Source organism: Humulus lupulus, chromosome 2 (assembly GCF_963169125.1).
Source record: "Humulus lupulus chromosome 2, drHumLupu1.1, whole genome shotgun sequence".
In the NCBI taxonomy this organism is placed as follows: domain Eukaryota; kingdom Viridiplantae; phylum Streptophyta; class Magnoliopsida; order Rosales; family Cannabaceae; genus Humulus; species Humulus lupulus.
The window spans coordinates 236889705-236914801 of record NC_084794.1 but is presented as its reverse complement, the minus strand read 5'-3'; the positions used below and the strand labels follow the sequence as shown (position 1 = coordinate 236914801).

The following is a 25097-nucleotide window of genomic DNA, read 5'->3' as shown; positions in this document are numbered from 1 at the left end:
ATTGCTCCACTGTTGTCACGATACAAGATTAGTGGCTTATCCATATCTGGAACTACTTCTAGATCAGTGTAGAACTTCCTCAACCAAACCGCTTCCTTAGCTTCTTCACAAGTTGTTATATACTCTGCTTCCATGGTTGAATCTGCTATACTGGATTGTTTAATACTTCTCCAGACTACAACTCCTCCACCAAGAGTGAATACTGACCTAGACGTCGACTTACGACTGTCTTTGTCTGATTGAATATCAGAATTAGTGTATCCAGTAGGGCTTAACCCACCCCATGAATATACAAGCATATAATCTCTCATTGTCCTAAGATACTTGAGAATGTGCTTTACTGCAATCTTGTAGAGTCCCAGGATGTTTACTTAGCTAGCTAGATAGTTTGTAGTATTTTAGATTTCATGGATTTTGGTTCAAACCGGGACTTAGTAGGACACTCGTAGCAATAGTTATGGATTTTATAAGTTTAACCTATAGTTTAGAAATATTAATTATAACATAAGGTGATGAGATGCTCATGGATGGTAATGATCAGACTCAAGGTTTGCCCCAAAACGCTGAAGTGAAGGGTTTGACGGAAGGTGAAACAATCCAGATAGATGAGCACACGACTGCTAAAATGGCAATTCCGTCCAGTTGAGCGGACTCAGTGGAGGCAGGAGACTTTCAGACTTCAGCCCAAACCCATTGGCAACAATTCAAATCGGGTAATCTTTCATTTTCTAACCAGAAACTTGAATATGTTGAACCATTGCTTAAAGATGGTAAGAAGATTGCTCTAGTTGATATTGATGAAGTGAAATGCCAATCGGCTAATTGGAGTTCTGCTGTCATATGTATGGTTCTTGGGGCTAATCCTCCAATGGATATTTTTGAAGGGTTTATCAAAAGGGTTTGGGGTCATTTAGGGATTGCTCAAATAACCAGGATGACAATGGGTCTGACTATGGTAAAGTTTAATGATGATGCTACAAGGGATCATGTTTTGGAAACTGGTATTCTTCATTTTGATAGGAAGCTAGTTATAATTCAACCATGGACTACTGATCTAAGTGCAATTCGAATGATCTGTTCAGTGCCTCTTTGGATTAGGTTACAAGATCTAGGCCTTCAATATTGGGGTAGTAAATGCCTTAGTGTTAGTATGATAGGTAAGCCGATAATGGTGGACAAATTTACTCGAGAGCGTACAAGAGTTCAATTTGCTAGGATCATGGTGGAGATGGAAATCACAGATAATCCTCCTAGGACAATACAATTTTTGAATGAACATGGTCAATTAACAGAACAAGGGGTGGACTATGAATGGTTGCTAGTGAAATGCAAAACTTGTGCGAGTTTTGGTCATTCTATGGTGGACTGCCGCAAGGAGATGAAAATTCAGGGGATCAAGAAGGATAATCCTTCCAGGAATCCTCCTGTGGTAGGGAGGGACAAGGATGCAGAAGCAGGTTCTGATAATTCATCTAGGAATCCCCCTGTGGAAGAGTGGAATATGGATGAGAAAGTAGAATCTGTAATGCCTAGGAATGTTACTGAGGTTCCACCAGTTGCTAATGGCCATAATGCTAGTGATAACGGTTGGCAATCACCTAAGAAAGTGGTGTATAAACATGGGACAACGAAGAGTAACAAGAAGAGAGCTAATAAAGTGTCAATTGAGTCAGGCCAAAATCAGTCCAACTATTCTGTGGTTCTCCAAGAACAGATAGAGAGGGAGAAAGGAGGATTAGGTGAAGCTAGCTCTTCTCATGGATAACTGTAATATTCTGAGCTGGAACTTAAGGGGATTGAATGGTCTGAAAAAGCAGGCTGCAGTTTTGAATATATGTAGTAAGAATAAAGTGGGAGTTGGTGCTCTCTTGGAAACGAAAATAAGGGGGACTAAAGTCACTGAGATGATGGTTAATAAATTTTTGAACTGGGATTATTATTCCAGTCCTGTTACTGAGGGAAGAATTTTGATAATATGGAGGAGGGTTTTGGTCAAGGTTACAGTTCTTGAGGAGACAAGTTAATATGTTCAATGTAATGTTAAAATGGCTGGTCAGAAATTTCCTTTTAGTGCAACGTTTGTTTATGGGCGTAACACTATGGAGGAAAGGAAGATTTTATGGGAAAGTTTACCTCAGATTTCAGCTACTGCTTGGGTAATGTTGGGAGATTGTAATGCAATCTTTGCAGCCAAAGATAGGAATGGAGGGAAGCCTGTGTCTAAAGCTGAATTATTATATTCTTCTCAATGGCTTGCTAGGTCTCAACTGGATGTGCTTAAACAAACTGGTTCTTTCTTTACTTGGACTAATAACCAAGCTGGGCATGCTCGCATATACTCTAAGATAGATCATGTGTTTGCTAATGAGGACTGGCTGGATCTATTTCCTAATACAACAGCAGTTTTCAACTGGGAAACGGTTTCTGATCACTGCTCTTGTACACTTTCTATTCAGGCCATGGAGCACTTGGGAGTTAAATTGTTTCGGTTTTATAATTTCTGGGCAGATCATAAAGACTTTAAAGAGGTGGCTCTTGATAACAGGAGGAAGCCTATTCAGGGGACTGGATTAAAGGCCATTTATCTTAAGACAATGAGGCTGAAACACAAACTGAAAAGATTTAATAAGGATCATATAGGTGACATAGGAGCTCAATTTCAGAAGGCTAAAGATGATTTTCAGGCTGCCATTTTCCATGCTCAGCAACATCCTAGTGATTTTACTCTCCAAGATAATGTCAAGGTTGCTGCTGATGCATTTATAATTCAGGAGCAAATGTATCATAGCTTCTTGGCTCAAAGAAGTAAGATTAATTGGTTAGGGAAGGGAGATTCGAACACTGCTTATTTCCATGCTTGTCTGAAGAAACACAAAGAAGAGAATAGGATAGCCTCTTATGCTACTGAGCAAGGTAGGGTGGTGGATAACTTCGGAAGTGGTCTCTCATTTTCTAAACCACTTCAGGAGTATTATGGGCAGGCCTAGTTCAGTTTCTAAGAAGTTAAATATCCATTGTGTAGAGATGGGTTCCAAACTCTCAGTGGACCAACAGCTATCTCTGTTGAAGCCTTTTTCTCAGAGGGAAATTCGAGATGCCTTATTAAGTATCCCTATAATCAAATCCCCGGGTCCAGATGGGTTTGGTTCTGGTTTTTTCAAGGTGTTGTGGCTGGATATAGGTGATGAAATATGTCAAGCTGTAGGGCAGTTTTTTAAATCAGGCAGTATCCCTGAGGAGCTTCTTCATACCACATTGTCTCTGGTCCCCAAAAGTGATAACCCTTCTTGGGTTGTGGATTATAGGCCTATTGTGTGTTGTTCTACCATATAAAAATGTATCTCTAAGCTTCTTTGCACTCGTTTAGCTAAGGTCCTTCCTGTCTTAGTTCAATCTAATCAAGGAGCATTTGTTCAAGGGAGATCAATAGCTCATAACATCTTGATTTTCCAAGATCTTATCAAGAGTTATGGGAGATCAGCTATCTCGCCTAGGTGTGCTATTAAAATTGACATCAGCAAAGCTTATGACACAGTCGATTGGTGGTTTATCGAAGATCTCTTAAAAGCCTTGTGTTTCCCTGTGAGATTTATCAGCTGGATAATGACCTGCTTGAAAAACACATCATATTTCTTGCTCATGAATGGAAGGGTTCAAGGAAGATTTAAGGGTGAGAAGGGGCTTCGTCAAGGGGATCCTATGTCGCCTCTTTTATTTGTCCTAATCATGGAATATCTCACTCGGAGTCTTCAATTGGCAGCTCTAGATTCTACTTTCAGGTATCACCCAATGTGTAAAAGTCTGAATCTGCTGAGCTTGTGTTTTGCAGATGATGTGCTTTTATTTTTTAAATGATCTCTGGCTGCTGTTCAAGTGCTCAAGGGTACTCTAGAGGAATTCAATTCTGTTACTGGGCTGCAAATTAATGCTAGTAAATCACATGTTTACTTTGGGGGGGTCTCTATTGTAGACAGACAAATATTAGCTGCTGAGTTACAGCTTTCTGAAGGGTCCTTTCCCCTTAAATATCTTGGTGTTCTTATGAGACCAACTAAGTGGAAGCATGAAGATTGTGATATCATTATCCAAAAATTCAGAATGCGATTACATACTTGGGCCAACAGGCACCTATCCTTTACTGGTAGAATCCAACTCATTCACTCTATTCTATTTGGTCTGCGGAACTACTGGGTGAGTATTTTTATACTTCCTCAAAGTATTTTTAAGGAGATTGAAAAGTTATGTCGTGGCTTTCTTTGGGGTGTTAATGGTAATAGGAGCAAAATACATATGGCTTCTTGGTCTAAGGTCTGTATGCCGAAAGTTTATGGTGGCCTTGGGTTCAGAAATGGCTCAGTTTGGAACCGAGCCATATTAGCTAAGTATATCTGGGCTATTACTGAGAAGCATGATGTGCTTTGGGTCAAGTGGATCAATTCAATATACATGAAAGGTTCAGATTTCTGGTCTTATAGACTTCCTCTAGTTACTAGCTGGTATTGGAGGAAATTATGTAATCTCAGGGATCACTTCAACTATGAAGTGGTGAAAGCTGCTAGTTCTTCAGAAAAATTTCACCCTTCAAAACTGTATAACAGTTCTCTCTGTCAACAACAGATTGACTACCATAGAGCTGTTTGGTGCCGGATGTCTATACCTAAGCACAGATTTCTGCTTTGGCAAACTGTGAACTCTCAGCTGCTAACCTGTGATAATTTGCTCAGGTTATGTATGGCTCTTGACTCTCTTCTATGTCCTGTTTGTGGTATCTCTGCTGAGACTCATGCCCATTTATTTTTTGATTGCTATCTTTCGAAGCAGATTTTGGTCATCATTTTTGGCTGGTTGGGTTTTCAAGCCTGGCCTTCTGAGTTTACTAGTTGGCTAGTTTGGCTCTCTAGCAGGAATCCTGGAATTATATTTGATATCATCAACTCGGTTCTGGCAGCTGTTGTGTATAGTATTTGGAGGAATCGAAATAGATGTGTTTTTTATAGATATTCTTGGTCAGCTGATAGTATTGCTTCTGAGATTAAGACTAAGATTCAATACATAATTCTCATTGTAAAAAATAGGAAATTGTCTATACAAGAACAGAGATTTATAGATAGGATTACAATGTAATCTGGTTAGGGGCCTTCTCTGTTGCCTTTGTGTGCACGGGTTGGAGGGGTTTATCCCCTGTTTTTGGTTTTGTGAGAGGAATTTGTTTTGTATACTGTTTGGTTTGGCCGGTTGATTAATGAAGTACATTTTCTTCTTGATCAAAAAAAAATATATAACATAAGGTTTGATATATATTTTTGTTCATAGAAATATTTTAATTATAATCTAAGGTTTAGATAGAACCATTAAGAGCATGACACTTGTCATAATAATGTTTATTTAAGGATTTAATTATAGTTTAAATAAAAGAAAGTATCTAGAAGCTCTAGAACCTTCCAGAACCATTAAGAGAATGACACTTGTCATAATCATGTTTATTTAAGGATTTAAGTATTTTTTAAATAAAAGAAAGTTCTAGAAACTCTAGAACCTTCCATAACCATTAAGAGCATGACACTTGTCATAATCATGTTTATTTAAGGATTTAAGTATTTTTTTTTAATAGGATAGTTTCACTCCTCAAACTCTATAAATAGGACCTAGTGCTCAGTCATTTTCTTCATTCTTCAAGCATTTGATCAGAGCCTATAAGGTGCTAGTATTACTATAGAGAGATACACTTCGGTTTGGGATAAAAGCTTTATCATCTTAAGCTTTATAAACACTTGGGTAGTGAGATAAAGTGTGTTTTCAATATTGAGGTGTAGATCGGTTCTAGTTCATCCAAGGTAATATTGTTCATAAGTTCTATTCTTTATGATTCCTTAGTTTTCCTTAAGTTTCTTTCAGATCCTAACTTCTGTTTATGGTTTTGTGGTTAAGTGTTTAAGTTCTTTGATTTAAGGTTCTCCTCGGTAAGTTTCTTCTTTGATGGTTTAGTTTCTTTTCATCTCTTTTCTTTAGAAACTTATCATTCTTACTTTTGGTTTTAGGAGTGTTCTAATCACGCTCTTGTTCTCAAATATCCTGGTTGTGGTAAGGAAAATAGGATAGATTTTATGTGCTTATATGTTATGTTATGTTGTGTTATGTTATGTTTATGTTATGATATGTTTGTGTAATGAAATGTTCATTTTATGATATGTATATGTATAGAATTCCTTGGGCATGTGACTTGTTTAGGTAACAAGCATATGACTTGTTTAGATAACAAGCCCCAAGAATATAGTCCTTGGGCATATGATTTGTTCAGATAACAAGCCCCATAAATTTATATGACTTGTTTAGATAACAAAGCCCTACAAATATATGGGCATATGATTTGCCTAGCTAGCAAGCCCCAAGAAGTATGATGGCCATTGTAATAGATGTTTTTATAGTCATATGTTTTATAGTATATATTTATGATTTATTTATATTTATGATATATTTATGATGGCCATTGTTAGTAGATTTTCCTTGCTGGGCATTAGGCTCACTCCTTTATTTTTAGTGTGATTTTGGAAATTAGATACGGAGGCGGAAGGATTCTTGGTGGCTTGGCTTGTGTGTTGAGGATGAATGGAATGGGTGGGCTGCGTGTCGATCGAGGATGATGTTTATTTTAGTCATTTAAAATTATGTTTTGATGTTATTCCACAACTAGTTTTTTTAAAGTTATGTTTTATGTTTTGTAAACAATGGGATCCCATACCATATCGCATTTTATTTTATATTTTTACTCTATTTTGTATTAGTACAATATTTTGGGTTTTCAATAAAGACATGTTATTTCTTATGATTGTATCAAAATAGTAGCTATGTCTAGTAGTTTTAATGGTCTAAGGTCTTAGAAATATTTGGGTCATTACAAATCTAGTGTTCCAAACCTAGATTTGATTGATAATGACTCACAATCCCTACTACATAACATATGTCTGGTCTAGTACACAACATAGCATACATAAGACTCCCAACTGCTGGTGCATAGGGATACTTTCTCATGTCTTCTTCCTCCTGAGGTTTCTTTGGACATTGCTCTTTGGAAAGAGTAATTCCATGTCTGATCAGTAATTGACCTTTCTTGGAATTCTCCATAGAGAACCTTATAAGCACCTAAACTATATAATTATCTTGAGAAAGTTCCAAGAGCTTGTTCTTCCTATCCTTTAGGATTTAGATTCCTAGAATATCGCTCACCTTGCCCAAATCTTTCATTTGGAACTTTTCGGCTAACCATTTCTTTACATTTGACAGTGTCCCTACATTGTTTCCAATGAGGAGAATGTCATCCACATAGAGAACTAAGAAAACCACCACTTTTCCTTTGATATATATCTATATACACATGCATTGTCGACATTCTGTTCAAAGCCATATTTTTTAATTGTTTCATCAAAGGTGATATTCGAAGATCTAGATGCTTGCTTTAATCCATAAATGGATTTCAGCAACTTACACACCTTTTGATATTCCTCATTCTTGATGAACCCTTCTGGTTGTACCATATAGATACTTTGATCAAGATAGTCATTAAGAAAGGTTGTCTTGACGTCCATCTGCCATGTCTCATAATCATACGTGGCAGCTATGGATAAGAGGATGCAAATGGATTTCAGCATGGCCACAAGAGAAAATGTTTCTTCATAATCAACACCTTCTGTCTGAGTCAACACCTTCTCTCTGAGTGTAACCTTTGGCTACTAGCCTTGCTTTGAAAGTCTCCACTTTCCCATCTACACCTGTTTTCTTCTTGTATATCCATTTACGCCAAATGGACCTGACATCTTCAGGTGGGTCTACAAGTTCCCAGAAATAATTGGAATACATAGATTCCATTTCTTGGTTCATGGCTTCTTGTCATTTCTTCTTTTCAGGATCATCCATAGCCTCTTTGAAGGTTAATGGATCGTCCTTGTCTGTATCAAAAACAAGGACATGTGCCTCATGTTCGTAGCGAACAAGTTGTCTCACAATCCTCCCATTAGTACGTTGCACTAGGGTTTCCTTTTTAGGAATAGTGTTTTCCTCGGTTTTTTGTTTATCATTTAATGATGACAATGAAGGTGATGGAACCTTATCAACTGTGAGTTCCTCCAATACTACTTTGCTCTGAGGTTTATAGTTATTCATATATTCAAGGAAGGTCACATTTGTTTAAACAAATACATTTTGGTCCTTGGGACTAAAGAAGTAACTGCCTCTTGTTTCTAGAGCGTAGCCCACAAAAATTCACACTTCAGACCTCAAATCAAGTTTCCCTGATTTAGGTCTAAGAACATGAGCAGGACAGCCTCAAATGCGAAAATGGTGCAAACTAGGTTTGTTTCCATTCTGTGGTTCCAGTGGTGTTTTTCTTATGGTCTTAGATTGGACCACATTCAAAATGTAAGTCATCGTTTGAAGTGCATATCCCCAGAATAAGAGAGGAAGTGAAGAGTAGCTTAACATAGACCTGACCATGTCCAACAAGGTCATGTTTCTTCTTTCTGAAACACAATTTTGTTGTGGTGTTCCAGATGTTGTGAGTTGGGATAGAATACCATGCTCAAGCATGAAATCTTTGAATTCTAAATCCAAATATTCACCACCATGATCTGATCGAAGTGTTTTAAGAGTCTTACCTAATTTCTTCTCAGCCTCGGCTTTGAATTCTTGAAACTTACCAAAGGTTTCAGATTTCCTAAGCATTAGATAAGTATGACCATATCTTGAGTAATCGTCAATAAAAGTGACAAAGTACTCATACCCACCTCTTGCTTGTACATTGATTGGACTACAGACATCGCTGTGTATAAGCTCCAAAGGTTCTTTAGCTCTATTGTATTTCGCTGAGAAAGGACGTTTGGTCATTTTACCTTCTAGACAAGATTCACAAACTCGAAGAGTTCCAACTCTTAGTTCTCTCAAAGGTCCATCTTTTGTTAAGCGGTTTATTCTATCTAGTTCAATATGATCAAGTCTAAGATGCCAAAGATATGTGACATCATCATTTGAAACATTTTGTCTTTTATTTCCTTTTAGTTTAGCTACTTTAAATAATTCCGAGTTATTTAGCGTTTGTTCAATAAATGAAAGCGTTAAAGTCTGAATATTCATTTGCATGTCTAAAGAAAAATTAAGAATAATCAAATTATAAATAAAATATTCTAAAGTCAATACATGCAATAAAATTCAAAGTACTAAAAGAAACAAACTAAATCATTTTTCAAACAACAATAAAGTTTTCTTTTAATAAAACTAAAGAAGTTTAAAATAAAAGGACTTTCTTCAACGCTTTCTTGAACTAGACGCTTTCTCTCTCTTTGACTTCATGAACATCATCAACAACCTTCTCTGCATTGTAAGATTGAATTATCTGCATAGAAGAATAAACATTGTTAGTGGACCCTGAGTGTAAAATTCAGGATGACATATCTTTTGCACTTAGTTATAAGAATGAATAAATCATATTTACCTTTCTTATTCTTCATAATTTCAGCGATTATTTCACGCTTGGCCGATAGGATTTCCTTCTCATAAATCCATTTATCATATATGTGTCCATATGTAGCATGGATGATCTACCATATATCATATGCAGATTTAAGGCTTTGTAGAGTATTTTTTGTCTCTATATTTACTGATTGAAGCAAATAATACATTGCCATGTGATTTAATCTCAACCACTTGGCGTATTCAAACTCATCATTCACTGAAGCTTCTATTGGTGGTTCTTGAATTGGTGGTATTTTAACAGATTTCATCAAATTTTCTCTTAGCAACAATATATCAATATCATGTCTTCAAAATACTATATTTGCATCATTAAGTTCAATCACTACATTGCAATCATTTTCAAACATTTTAACTGAAAGAAATAAAATACAATAATATTACTACTTAAAAATATAAATAATTTAGAAAGTAAATATGATGCATGAATGCAATCAATTAAAACACATAAACTAATATTTACTATTCCACGATAAAACTACCCAACAAATAAAGTGTCACCTTAGGGTCGGTCAAGTTAAATTCAGATAGCTTATAAGACAATCTTATCTTTATTATTTAAAACTTAAAATAACTATTTATTTTCTCTTTTAAAAATAAAGTACCGCTGGTTTGGTCAAGATGCAATTATCTACTATAAAAGCTTAATTGCATCTTTGTAAGTGTAACCCATTATTTCTGAATTCATGACTTAACTTAGAGAGTGCCTCCTTAGGGTTGTTTAAGCCTAAAATACATCACTCATTCCTATCTTCGTAAGAAGCCAACCTTGATATTAATATGTCTAGAAACCTTCCTTAGGGGAATGGAAACAAAGCCCCCTCGAGACCCTATTCATATCTCACAGTGTTGTACTAATAATGGAGACCATAGGTCACATTGAGATGTTCACATTCTCCCACTTACTATTTTAGAAAGAAAAAAAATGTGTTTTTATTAAACTAATCAATTAATTCTAAATTAATAACTAGTTTATTAATAACCCTATGAATTTAATTAATTACAAAATATATTTAATTATAAAAGAGCATGTTTCTACAATTAATGTGATCTAGATAATTACCTATTACATTCATCTAACTTTACTAAAACACTTTTTAAATAAAGTTGAATATCTTAAAGGCCTATTAAAAATATTTCCTTTATTATGGTGTGAGTTACCAAGTTTTAACTAATTTAATACTTAGTAGCTTACATGAATTGATTTCTCCAAAACAATTCACATAAACAATTAGGACAATCCTAAATAATCATGTTTCTAAAATATGCATGATTAATGAAAATTGTGTGGGGTTTCATGAATGGCATGTAATTGACTAATACATGATCATGTTATCAATCAAACATTTATTTAAATAAATACAATAAATAAACAATAAATGATTAACCGAGTACTACTGGCTATTTCTAAATTTACAACCTTTAAGAAATAGAAAAAAAATTACAAAATAGCCTTTAAGTTGTTTGCTAGACTCCAAGAATTCGTCTCCTCTCTTTTAGGTTTTCTTGCTAATCTTTGGGAATTTGTTAGGCTCAACTAATTAATTAGAAACTAACTTTCTAATTAATTTATTTAATTAAAAGTAACTTTTAATTAAATAACCATTTTTGTCATCTTTTTAATTTAGTTGAATTTAAATAATTAAATAATCAAATTCAAACAACTATTTAAACTAAAGATAAAATCTTAACCAACTAAAATATATTTTATTTTTCTAACAAAAATAAAATAAGATAATTAATCTTTTAAATTCAAACAACTTAAAAATTAATTAAATAAAAGATTTATGCACAAAAATAGGATCTATACTTTTGTGACCAAGAATGGTGCCCTAGTTACTAGGGACAGTGGCACAAGGGGAGCCAAGGGCTCGGCAAGGTGCGGCTGGGTGGCTGGGAAGTCGTAGGTACTGCGCACGCATGGAGTAGGGGCTCGGCCAAGACAGGGGTGCAGGTGCGCAGGGCTGGGCTCGCAAGTGTGCATGACTGGGCTCATGTTGGGCTCGTGCACGAAACAAGGGAGCAAGGGGCTCGTGTACGCACAGGTGGCTAGGAGCCTAGGCTCGTGTGCACATGCAGGTGGGGCAGTTGTGGGGCTTGGGTTGTGTGCCTCCAACGTGCATGGCTCGGGTCTATTTTTCTTCTTTTCCTTGTGTTCAGATTTGTAAAATACATATTTGAAAAATAAAATTTACAAAATCCTATGCCCTTTATGGCTTACACAAGATCTAGAAATTCAAATTCCTAACCCAATAGCACTATATAATTAGCGATCCATCATTCAACCATACATTCAAAAAACATATCCATCCATTCAATATATATATCAACATACATATAGAAAATGCAAGAAACACACAGTATTTAATATATATATATATATATGTAGACTGCTCAGGTACCAATTATTGGTATTAAAAGTGTAAATCAGAGTTACGCAGCAGAATGGGTATTTTAAAAAAAATTATTAATACCAGCTATGATCATACATATATAGATATATTAAATCATATACAGATAGATTAGAGATTACCTCTTGTAGCCTATCAAGTGTCCTCGAATCTTTTTGTAATAAATCAACAGTCTTCCAATCCAAATTCTGACAGCTCACACCTTGATCTTTCAGACCAATCCTCAAACATAGAAGGACGTGTGTCGGCACGTAGGGTTCAAAAGGTTGATTTAGAACTCTCTAGATGTACTCAACACATGATATCTAGAGAGGTTTGATTGAGAGAAGATGTATTGAATAGTTTTTTAGTTTTAGGAAAAAATATCGCTTTCTTTTTTCAAAGAGAGAGTCTAACAGTCTAAACTTTTTAATTGTTTAAAATAACTTATTCCTAAAAGTATCGCTCTTTCAGTTTGATAAAGATAATTAACTTAATTAATTAATATTTATTTTATTAAATAAAACTGATCAATTATAACCTATTTAGTTATTTAATTTAAATCATACTTAAAAAGAATAACTATATATAATTAAATAAATAAATCATTTGAAATTCAAAATTCAAATCTCAGGGATATAAATATCCATGTGTGTGGCGCGAGTGTGTCGACCAATCCATTAGGGTTAATTCTACTTTTTCTATTTGTTTGTTTAATCAATATTTAAGACAATATATTTATCCCAAAATAAACATCACTTGATTCAAAATTAAATTTATCTTAAAATATCAGTTTTAAATAAATATCACATTATATATAAGATTATTATTAACCTCTCTTTCATATTAATCAAAACATGATTAATATTTGTTTTAATATATAGTTTTTCAAAATAAAAACTATATAGTTAAATAATTAATTAATTCATAATTAATCAATTGCCTATAATTATCACATAATTATTTCCTTGTCCTAGAAAATTAATTCATTTCCAATTAATTCTCTCTCTACAAATCTTTCTTTTGACATCCTTACCCTTGAAAATGTAGAATAGATGTGATATGGGGACCATGGACCTATAATACAAAGCTCCAATAAACCAGATTATTAATTGAACTCTTTAATCTAATAATCTTATTTATTAATTCCATGATTACTCCACTATGAATATGGAATTTCACTCTAAGTATATATTGAATTATATTTACAGAGTTTTCTCTTGTAGTCCATTGACATAATCAATAAATGTAGTTTTGTCCTCCATTTATTTGTTCGTTAATAGAGCTATTCGGATTACTGTTTTACCCTTCAAATTACCTCTTGATCCTTAAGTAGTATTTATTCACTAGCGAATAATCAATCTATAAGCAAATTATAGATTTGAGCTCAATAACTATTCAGTTTCAGAATTAACCCTTAAGGGAACCAATATTCAATCTGTTAGGAAAGTATGCATTCCATTATTGTAAATCATGTTCCCAGCCATTCATGATATTGAATCTCCAAAAAAAAAAGTCATTTCCTCATTACACTAAGAAATCTTAACGAGTGAATCAAAAGATCCAATAAACACAAATAGGAGTTCATGAATACTCAGGATTTAGACTAATCAACAAATGATCATTTATTATGATAAGAATTAAATCTTTATCTTAATCGACAAGTTTATAAAGATAATTAATTCTCATCGATCCTGTCATATATAATCTCTATTATATACAACAAATTTACTAAGATGTCTATCCACATCAGTAATTCAAATCTAGATCACTCGCTTCCCGTATGCTTAGTAAACCGCACTAGTAATAATTCATTAAATATTCCTTACTTTAATATGTTACTGACTATTTTATTTATTATATATAATCTTAATTCTCTCGTACTAATAGAAGAACATATTCTCGTGAATGAATAAGGAATTTTCTTGATATTAATATATAATTAATTCAAACATTAATTATAACATTCAAATATAATAAAATTGTACTTTTATTTAAATCAATAAAATATATTTACATGCTTTTAGGGCATTAATCCTAACAAGAGATTTGTTCAATGAGAAGTACTATAATGATGCAGTCAGGGCTGCAAAGGCAGGTGAATTCAATAACTTGATGTAGGGTAATATGTCAGTGACAGAGTATGCATTAAAGTTTGACCGATTGGCCAAGTTTCATGCAGACTTAGTGCCTACAAATGTAACTAGGAAAGATAGGTTCCTTCGAGGGATAAATGCTATGATAGCCTAGGATGTCAGAATCACCTATATACCTGGAGTGATGACTTATGCTCACGTAGTAGAGAAGGCCCTTATTGCTGAGGGTGCAAAGAACAAGATTTGGCACGAGAATGCGACCAAATGGGATACTAGGAGGGTGGTGCCTCCATATTCAGGGTATGGTAGGGGTGGAGGCCCTAGTGACTAGAAGAGGAAGATCCCAGACACGGTTACAGCCCTGATAGGAGGCCATGGGGTATACAAATTGGCCGCTAGGGCGACAATGAGAGCTGAAGGACTTATCCAGAGTGTATCAAATGTAGGAGACATCATCTGGGAGAATGTCGAGTGGAGGCATGCTTTTATGCGGTATATTTGGGCACCTCAAGAAAGATTGACCAAGGGTGAAGAAGGAAGAACCAAAGAAGGGGGACAGCTTGACTCCAGCTTGAGTGTTCACATTGACGCAATCAGAGGCTAAGGCTAGTCCCTCAGTAGTGACAGTTCAGCTCTCTTGTGCTGATACTTCTTATACTATGTTGATTGATTCTGGTGATACATATTCCTTTGTATCTAGTCTAGTGATTGATAGGTTGTGTAGACCATATGCGTATTATGTTGTGGGTTTGGAACCTTATTGCCTAATGGGGATCTGGTAGTCTCTAGGACATGGGTCAGATCATTACCGGTAGAAGTGGATAGTAGAGAGTTATCAGAGGATTTGATTGAGCTAGTTATGGACGACTTTGATATGATTCTGGGTATGGACTAGTTGGCCAAGTATGGGGCAACCATAGATTGTAAGAAGAAGATGGTAACTTTTGAACCTGAGGGTGAGGACCCATTCGTATTTGTGGGAACTATGCATGGACTCTGCATTCCTATGACATCACCATTGAGGGCTAGAGACCTATTGCGAGGTGGTTGCATAGGATTTCTAGTTAGTGTGGTGGACACCACTAGGGTTATGCCAGTTGGACCTGAGGAGACCAAATTAGTCTGTGAGTTTCTGGATGTATTCCCAGAAGATTTACCAGGGTTGTTGTCGCACAGAGAGATAGAATTTGTTATTGAATTGGCACTGGGGACAGAACCAGTGTCTAAAGCACCATACAGGATGGCTCCAGCAAAATTGAAAGAACTGAAGGATCAGCTGCGGGAACTACTTGACTTGGGGTTTACTAGACCCAGTTTCTCACGTTGGGGTGCACTAGTATTATTTATGAAGAATGATGGGTCACTGAGGATATGCATTTACTGCAGGGAGTTGAACAAGCTGACTATCAAGAACAAGTATCCACTGCCAAGGATTGATGACTTGTGTTCAAGGACTACCTAGACAGATTTGTGATAGTTTTCATCGAGGACATCCTGGTTTACTCTCATTCAGAGATAGAGCACGAGTAGCATCTCCGGTTGGTACTACAGAGGTTGAGGGAGCACAAATTGTATGTCAAGTTCAAGAAGTGCGAGTTTCGGTTACCTCAAGTGATGTTCATCAGCCACATTGTTAGCAAAGATGGAATCAAGGTGGATCCGGCCAAGATTGAGGCAATTAGAGATTGGCCAAGGCGAAGGAGTGCTTCAGAGATCAAAAGTTTCCTTTGATTGATAGGATATTACTGATGCTTTATAGAAGGGTTCTCAAGGATTGCTACACCACTGACAGAGTTAACATGAAAGAATATGAAGTTTGTATGGTCAGATAGATGTGAGAACAACTTCCAAGAGTTGAAGCGATGATTGATCACTACTCCAGTATTGAGTCTCCCATCAGATCAGGAGAAGTTAGTGGTTTATTGTGATTCTTTAAGGCAAGGGTTCGGCTATTTTCTTATGCAGTCAGGGAAGGTGATTGCTTATGCATCACGACAGTTAAAGGAATATGAAGAGCGATACCCTACACATGACTTGGGACTAGCAGCAATGGTATTGGCATTGAAGGAGAAGTATGAGATTTGCACTGGTTATGAGAGTTTGAAATATATCTTTACTCAGAAGGATTTGAATATGAGACAAAGATTTTAGTTAGAATTGGTGAAGGATTATGATTGTGAATTCTCTATCATCCGGAGAAAACCAATGTAGTGGCAGATGCTTTAAACTGGAGAGGTCTGGGACAGTTAATTTGTTAAAACAGATATTCAGAGAATTAGTAGAATATATGATCTTAGCGAGAATTGAGTTGGTGGTGGCCCAATTAGTCAGTGTTATCTTGTAGCCAACTCGTTTGGAGGAAATAAGGGAAGGTGACTTTCAGTTGATGAGGCATAGAGGGGACGTCCTAGATGAAGTGGCAAAGGACTATATTGTTTCAAAAATGGGTTCATTAAGATATATTGAGCGGATTTGTGTTCCGATGGACTCTACTATCCGATGAAATATTTGGGATGAATCCCATACTATACCATACTCGTTGCATCTAGACACCATGAAGATGTATCAGGAACTGAAGTCTTTGTATTGGTGGCCTGGGATGAAGAAAGTTGTGATTGATTATGTGGATAAGTGCCTGACGTGTCAGCAAGTGAGCGGAACACCAGAGACCAGCAGGGCTATTACAGCCTTTGGGTATCCCTAAGTGGAAATGGGAGGACATTATTATGGACTTTGTAGCTGGTTTACCTAGGACAGTGGGTTAGTATGATACAATTTGGATGATTATGGATAGACATACCAAGTCGGCCTAGTTTCTGCATGTGAGGAAAAAATTTACAGTAGATCAGCACGCTGAGTTGTATGTTAGGGAGAGTGTATGTCTCCGTGGGGCTCCAAAGTCTATTGTGTCAAATCGGGACCCCACCTTTAATCTAAGTTTTGGGGAAGCCTGCAGAAGGCTATGGGTACTCTATTGAAGTTTAGTACCTCCTATCATCCTTCGACATATAGATAATTAGAGGGGGCGATTCAGATATTGGAAGACATGCTTTGGGCATGTGTACTGGACTTTGAAGGGTCCTAGAGTAAGTATTTTCCTTTGATTGAGTTTTCCTACAACAACAGCTATCAGTCGACTATTGGAGTGGTTCCATATGAGATTTTGTATGGTAGGAATTGTAGATTACCCATCCATTGGGGTGAAATGGGTGAGAGGAAATATCTGGGTCTTGAGGCAATTCAGAGGACCAATGAGACTATTGAGAAGGTTAGAGCTCAGATGCTTTCTTCACAGAGTATACAGAAGAGCTACACTGATCCCATGCATAGAGGTATAAAGTTCCAGGTTGGGGTCTATGTCTTCCTTCGAGTTTCACCTTTGAAAGGTGAAGCGGTTTGGGAAGAAGGGCAAGTTGAGTCCTAGGTTTGTGGGACCTTTTGAGATCCTGAAAAGGATTGGACAGGTGGCCTATACGTTTGCTTTACCTCCAGCATTGTTAGGCTTTCACAATGTGTTTCATGTCTTGATGCTTCAGAAATATGTGTTAGATGCAACTCATGTATTGAGTTACACGGATCTAGAACTACAGGTAGATTTGTCCTATAAGGAGTGACCAGGTCAGATCCTAATAAGAAAGGACAAGGTCTTGAGGAATAAAACTATATCTTTGGTTAAGGTAGTATAAAGAAACAACAAGGTCGAGGAGGCGACTTGGGAATTAGATTCTAACATGCGAGATCAGTATCTCGAGTTATTTTGGTAAATTTCGAGGAATAAATTTCTATAAGGAAGGGATAGTTGTAACATCCTAAATTTGCTAATAAGGCTTAGTGCCTTGATTAGTGTGTCAGGAGGGCATAATTGGATTTTTATGTGTTAATATGATTTAATTGTGATTACATATGTGATTATATGATTTATATGAGTTATAATATGATATGACTGTTTATGCAAATTTAAGTGTATTAAATATGTTTGTGGGCCCATTTCTATTAAAAAATGCATTTTTGACCTGCTGAGGGCATATCTGTAATTATATATGCTTTATGAGTGAGACCACATTATTATGTGGATATATTTGAGATATTCAACACGAGGCGATCCTAGTGAGCAATTTAGCAGAAAATGTACAACGGGGTTAAAAACTCTGCTCGGGGTGAGCTTAGGGGTATTTTGGTAATTTGGTAAATTATCGTGGTTTATTGAGTAATGGGAGTCAATTGGTGAGTATTTTGAGTTAGTAGATTTAATTGGGAAATGGTGGTGAAAATTTGAGGATTGGCAGGAATTCCGAGAAAAGACTAAAATGCCCTTGGTGTTTGGTCAAGGGGCATGGCTAGGGGTAAATTGGTCTTTTGACCATGATATTAGAAAAAATGGAGTCTAAGTGTTGAGCACCTTGAGTCATTCATATAGTATAGTCTCTCTCTATCTCTTGGTTACCTTATTAGAGGGGTTTTGGAACTAAGGAACAAAACTTGAGCTTTCACTTAAAAGGGAGAATATAGGACTGGGAAAGTGAAGGATTGCAGCTGGTTGAGCTAAATCCATCTTAAGGAAATCGAAATTGTTCATTTGAGGTAAATAAATCTCAAGTTGATAAGTGTTCTTCATTTCTTTTGGGTGAGTTCTTGAATTCTAAGCCTAGGGGTTGTTCTCGGCAGGATTGGAGCTTGTGTTGGGGAGATTAAGAGTTGTTAATCTAGGAGAACTAGCTAGGCAGCTTGAATTTGCAGAGGTAAGTTAAGTTTTTGAAGCTTTTTGAGTTGTCTTTCTTTAGTTAGGGAGAGAGCTTGAATTATTGGTTTTGGTTGAGTTTTTGAGATTTTGAAGGTTGGTTGTTGTGTATCTGAGGTACTGGGACCATTTTGGTAGTCGATTCCGGTTGAAACCATGTTTTGGGACAGTTTTGGGAAAGTTGCGATTTTTTAAAATCGCAAGTTTTCTGGGTTCACAAGGTAGCACCGCGGCGCTTTTCTTGAGCGTTGCGACCCGCATGAACTCAGTTGAGGCAGGGGTGCCTCGAACCGCCTTAGTGTCGCGGCGCTTGGCAGGCTACGCCGCAGTGCAAGTGCAACTGGGTGTGGGCTCTCTACCTAGTCAGGCACTGCGGCTCTTTTGAGGGGTCATCGCAGCTCCAATTGGGAAAAGTCCAAGAATGAGGTTTTGGGTCCTGGGAACCCAAACCTAAGGGCTCGGGAATGGTTTGGTAACTATTAATGTGATTGTGTGCTTAGCTGCTTAATTGAAATATACATGCCTTACCTGCATTCTAGGATAGGAAGCATGAGATATATTGATATGGCATGGCCCTTGATTGTTATGTGATTATGAAATTGCAAGCTTATTAGTGTTGCTGTTGTGGGTGAACTATTTATCCATGACTATATGCTTGGGTAATTATGCCAAGGCGATTAGAACGACTAGTCGACACAGGTTAAAAGGATAAAGATGATGACCCAGGTCAGAACCCTCCACTTGTCCCTCAAGATTGGCAGCAAGTGCTTGCTGATATGAAAGCAAGACTATGAGGACAAATTATACAGTAGATTAGTATGCTAAGTTGTATATCAGGGAGATTGTACGTCTCCATGGGGCTCTGAAGTCTATAGTAGCCTATAGAAGGCTATGGGTACTCAGCTGAAGTTTAGCACAGCATATCATCCTCAGACAGATGGACAATCAGAGAGGATGATTCAGATATTGGAGGTCATGATTCAGGCATGTGTACTAGACTTTGAAGGGTCCTGGAGTAAGTATTTATATTTTATTGAGTTTTCCTACAATAACAGTTATCAGCCAACGATTAGAGTGGCTCCATACGAGATGACGTATGATAGGAAGTGTAGATCACCCATTCATTGGGATGAAAAGGGTGAGAGGAAGTACTTGGGTCCTGAAGCAGTGCAGAGGACCAGTGAGGCCATTGAGAAGATTAGAGCTTGAATGCTAGCCTCACAGAGATAGAAAAGTTACGTTGATCCTAAGCGTAGGAACATGGAATTCCAAGTTGGGGACCACGTTTTCCTTCGAGTTTCACCATTGAGAGGAGTGAAACGATTTGGGAAGAAGGGCATGTGGAGCCCTAGGTTTGTAGGACCTTTTGAGATCCTTGAAAGGATTGGGTAGGTAGCCTATAGACTGGCTATGCCTCTAGCTTTGTCAGGAGTACATAACATGTTTCATGTATCGATGCTTAGGAGGTATGTGTCAAATACAACTCATGTGTTGAGATATAAGGATCTGGAACTACAGACAAATTTGTCCTATGAAGAGCAGGCAGTTCAGAGTTTGGACAGGAAAGATAAATTCTTGAGAAACAATACTATTTCTCTGGTTAAAGTGTTGTGGAGGAAAAACAAGGTCGAGGAAGCGACCTGGAAGTCAAATATGTGGGATCACTATCTAGAGTTGTTCAGGTAAATTTCAAGGATGAAATTTCTATTAGGAGGGGATAGTTGTAACATCCCAAAATTCCTAATAAGGCTTAGTGCCTTGATTAGTGTGTTTGGAGGACATAATTGGATTTATCTGTGATATTTGTGATTTTATTGAATGTTTATATGTGAATATGTGAATTATATGAGTTATACTATAATATGACCACTTATGCATGTGTTATGAGTATTAAATGTGCTTATATGCCCCTTTTTGTTAAAAATGACATTTTCGTAATTTTGACTCGTTGAGGGTATATTTGTAATTTTATGTGCTATATGTTTGATACCACATTATTATGTGGATGTATTCGAGATATTCATCACGAGTCAGTCCTTTTGAGCAATTTAGCAGAAAAGTCACAACGAGGATAAATACCCGGTTCGGGGTGAGCCAAGGGGGTATTTTGGTAAATTGGTAAATTACCAGGAATTATTGGAATATGAGATATCATTTGGGAAAAATATTAATGCTTGGAAGATTAGTTGATTAATTGGGAGTTTTAAGTGTAATTTGAGGTTTAGTTGGTGTGGATACCAAAAATCCACACTAAAAGAAAAAATACATGATCCCGTATTGAAATGAGTAAGGGTCTGCGAACGTGAAAGAATTGACCCAACGAGCAACACAAGCTAAGTTATAGAGTTCGGGCTAGCCTAGAGCCTAAGGCCTAAATGCTCATATGAGGATGTGCCACATTGCACAAAATAACCTCTATTGAAGCCAAAAGAAAATGTAACACGCTCCCAAGGTAGTCCCAAGAGACCACGGATCAAATGATGGAATCTTCGATCCTCACGATAGTGGCTACATCCTACACATGCCCATCTCGAACATATGCACCATGCTGCACCATGCCTCGCGAGGCTGCCTGCGCACCTATGGGCCTTGCCCAAGCGCCATCTCGTGCAGATGCTCCAGCAGCCTTGCCCAGGCAGCGTCTCGCGCATGTGCTCCAGCAGCCTCGCCCAGGCAGCATATCGCACAGATGCTCCAGCAGCCTCGCCCAGGCAGCGTCTCGCGCAGGTGCTCCAGTAGCCTCGCCCAGGCAGCGTATCGCGCAGATGCTCCAGCAGCCTCGCCCAGGCAGCGTCTCGCGCAGGTGCTCTAGCAGCCTCACCCAGGCAGCATCTCGCGCAGGTGCTCCAACAGCCTCGCCCAGGCGGCATCTCGCGCAGATGCTCCAGTAGCCTCGCCCAGGCAGCGTCTCACACGGGTGCACCAACAGGCCTCGCGCCTCACACAGCCACCGCCCCTACCTCGCCCAGGTGCCATCTCGTGCAAGTGCACCAGTGGCGTCGCCCATGAGCCTCGCGCCAAGTGACGTGCACCCCGCCTCGTCCATATGCCACGCACCACCATGGTCTCGCGGCTCCCGTGGCCTCACACCACCATGGTCCCGTGGCCCCGCACCACCATGGTCTTGCAGCTCCCATGGCCTCGCACCACCACTGTCTTGCGGCTCCCATGGCCTCACACCACCATGGTCACGCCTTGCATACTCGTATGGGGTCTAAGACCTCTAGAAGGAGCGTACGAGGAGCAATAAGAGAGACCCAAGAACTATTTGGTATCAAGCCAATAGCGGTGTAGATGACTGAGTATATCGTTCATGTTAACACGCAAGCTTTCCTACACTTAGTAGAACGTGGGATAGCATTGAGCAGATACATGCCTTGGAGATGCGAGAATAACCATCAGGTACAAAGCACCCGTACGTGTACGGGTGTAGGATGTACGACCATGAGGATGACAGAAGCGTGACCCTGACATCTGTATAACACAAGTAGTGGAGGTACGAATTTGTACAAAGAGTGGAAGCACTACATGCATGCCTCTGACTATGTACCAGGCCGACACCATGACCTTCTGCTCTACCACGACCTGTGCCACTACCATGACAATGTACCTATGTACAATCTTGTCCCCTGGGACCACAATGTATGAGGAGCCATTAGAACTCCAATATAAATAGATCATCACCCCTCTAGAAAAGGGGGTGGGAAAATTCATTGTATGCTGAAGCTATTAAGCAATATACAGTTTTTACTCCATTATTGATTTGTGTTTATCCTCCTATAAGTTCATTCTAAGTTCTTATTTAAAGATCACCATAATTACCTTTGAGTTTTTCGATCTAATTTCGTTGACAAGATTTCACCATCAACAGTTGGAATTAGTGCCAAATGACCAAAACGCCCTTGTGGGGCATCAAGGTCAAGGTCATGGGAAAGGGGCATTGTGGTCTTTTTTGGACCATTAAGCTAAGTTCTGAGCACTTAGCTCTATTCCGTGTACTCTCTCTCTCTCTCTCCCTCAAAAGTAATTGTTCTCCTTAGTCTTTTGGAAGACTTTTTCCTAGACAAAGTAATTTAAGTTTGGATTGAAGCTTGTTGTTGGGGATTGAGGCTGCCAGGGACCTTATCAAGCTGAAGGATTCGAGTTTACATAGGAATTTAAGGTTAGCTAGCTGTTTGCTTTTGAGTTATTTTGGTTTTGGGAAAATTCTTGAGAATTGGGATTTTGATGGGTCTTGGGCATATGTTAGTGTTAATTTTTAGTGTTGGTGGGTTGTATTACTGAACTGTGGTCAGGATTAGGCTCGAAATTGGTTGGAACCCTATTTTGGGGTGATTTGGTTCGATTTGCGATTTCTGAAATCGCAATTTCTGGGTGTCTCGCGGTTGCACCGCAGCGCTTGGTAGGAGTGTTGTGGCCTGCTTGAGTGTCTTCAAGGATGGGTTTCCCTCGGATCGTCGCGATCCTTAACAGGGAACTCCGCGAATCAAAAAATGGGGAAAATTTCTAGGGAAAACTCTTGGCCAGTAGAGCGTCGTGGCTCAAAATGCATACTTTTAAAGGGGGGCTTCTCGGCCTATTGTGGGACAGCGGCGCAGCTAGGGGGCGTTGCGGTGCTAAATGTTATTTAAGAGTATGTTGGTTTTGGGTTATGGGAACACAAATCAAAGGGCTCAGGGATGGATACTCTACCTGATTTAGTGGAATCTAAAGTCCCGAGGGCTAGGACTTGGTCTTAAAGCCCTTTATCGGATTAAAATATTGATGAATAATTTCTACCATGTGTTGTAACTAGGGTTTCCTGCAAGGCTCGGGTGAAAAGGATCGTGCTCAGGGTCACCTCGTTAATTTGCTGAGGACTTGAGATAAGAAAATCGGCACTTGCACTGAGTGTAGGGCATGGGCCCTGATTATAGGACACAGGGATGACCGTGTCATGAATCTGTTTAAAGTTAAATGTATGCTTTGTATAAACCTATGTTGTTGTAACTTCTTGTACTAATTGATTGCGATTGTTATCGATCGGTCGTGAGACCGTTATCGTCATTACATACGTAATGTAGGTCGTGGAGGCAGGTCCATTACAGGGGTGCCATATGTGTCGTAGTGGTTGGGTCATTGTAGGGGCGCAATATGCATCTACTTAGCATGAGTCATTTTACTTGTTTGAGTTTTCTTGCTAAGCCTTGTTTCACGGGTGCTTCATGGTGCAGGTAAAGGTAAAGGAAAGATGGATCAACCATGAGTTGGAGAGTTGTACGAGCAGCATGTACATACTCAGCCTGCTCAGCCGTCATAGTCGAGATACTTTTGAGGAACAAGGGTTATTAGTTCTATTTTGTGTTAGGGTTTTATGCCCTAATTAAAACCCAAATTCTTTGTAATCTCATTTTATTATCAATAAAAGAATAGAAATCATTTTTTGACTTGGTCAATCACTTTGCTCACATGTTTTATTTTCATGATTATTTGTTTAATATAAACTTCTGTTAAATCCCGAGCATATAGCTAATCTTATTTATAGTGATGCAATCACAATGGAATATAAATATGATTATATGTTCAAAATAAGTTAGTCCTAAGATTAGTCAGTGCACCGGATTTACACTGACTTGCCAATCTACGATATGATCTACTTACACATTACAATGTTATGTTCTTTCCAGAACATTAGCAAAGTAGATAAGATCGGATGTATATGTTACATCGGACAGGACCGATATTGACAGTTGATAAGATAAGTAAACATGCCGTTATTATCTATTCTAGTCATATCATATAGTTGACCATAGGTTAATTCAATCTCAATTCTGAGTGGTTAGTATTCTAACTGATTGTATTATTTGGGTTCTTTGACTTGTTCGTTACCAGCTTACCCTACGGACTAGCCCATACTTACATCTTGGGAACTCGGTAGTATAATTGAGTGGGAGTGCTAATCATAGATATGAACATCTATAGCTTCTGATGAAGAAGTGAAATGACGGTTTCCTTTTAGTTTGGTTCAAGGTGTTAAATGATAGAGATCTCATTTCAGTAATTAAATTAGTTTACTGAAATATCATTTACAAGGAACTAAGTGTTTTAAGGATAAAATACAATGAGGGGTAAAACGGTATTTTAGTCCCATCTCATTGTAGACCGTCTATAGAGGATTGAGTGACAATTATGGTTGTAACAATGGATAATTAATAGCGTATCTATATTTGTTATAGAGCGTTCTATGAATTCAAGAGTGCAATTCCAAGTCTATAGTGCAGTCACGAGGAATTAATAAGTTAGTAAATTTATTTGTTAGATTTATGATAACTTATTGGAGCTTGATTTCATAGGCCCATGGTCCCCATTGTACCT

At 37.8% G+C, this 25097-nt stretch overlaps 1 protein-coding gene across 1 annotated transcript; it reads left to right on the top strand.

Moving 5' to 3' along the window:
• The first annotated feature begins 523 nt into the window (after positions 1 to 523).
• On the top strand, positions 524 to 1765 carry LOC133815276 (uncharacterized). The gene is made up of 2 exons (XM_062248131.1): positions 524 to 628; positions 737 to 1765. The coding sequence occupies exons 1-2, from the start codon at positions 524 to 526 to the stop codon at positions 1763 to 1765; spliced, it is 1134 nt and encodes a 377-aa protein (XP_062104115.1).
• The last annotated feature ends 23332 nt before the right edge of the window (positions 1766 to 25097 follow it).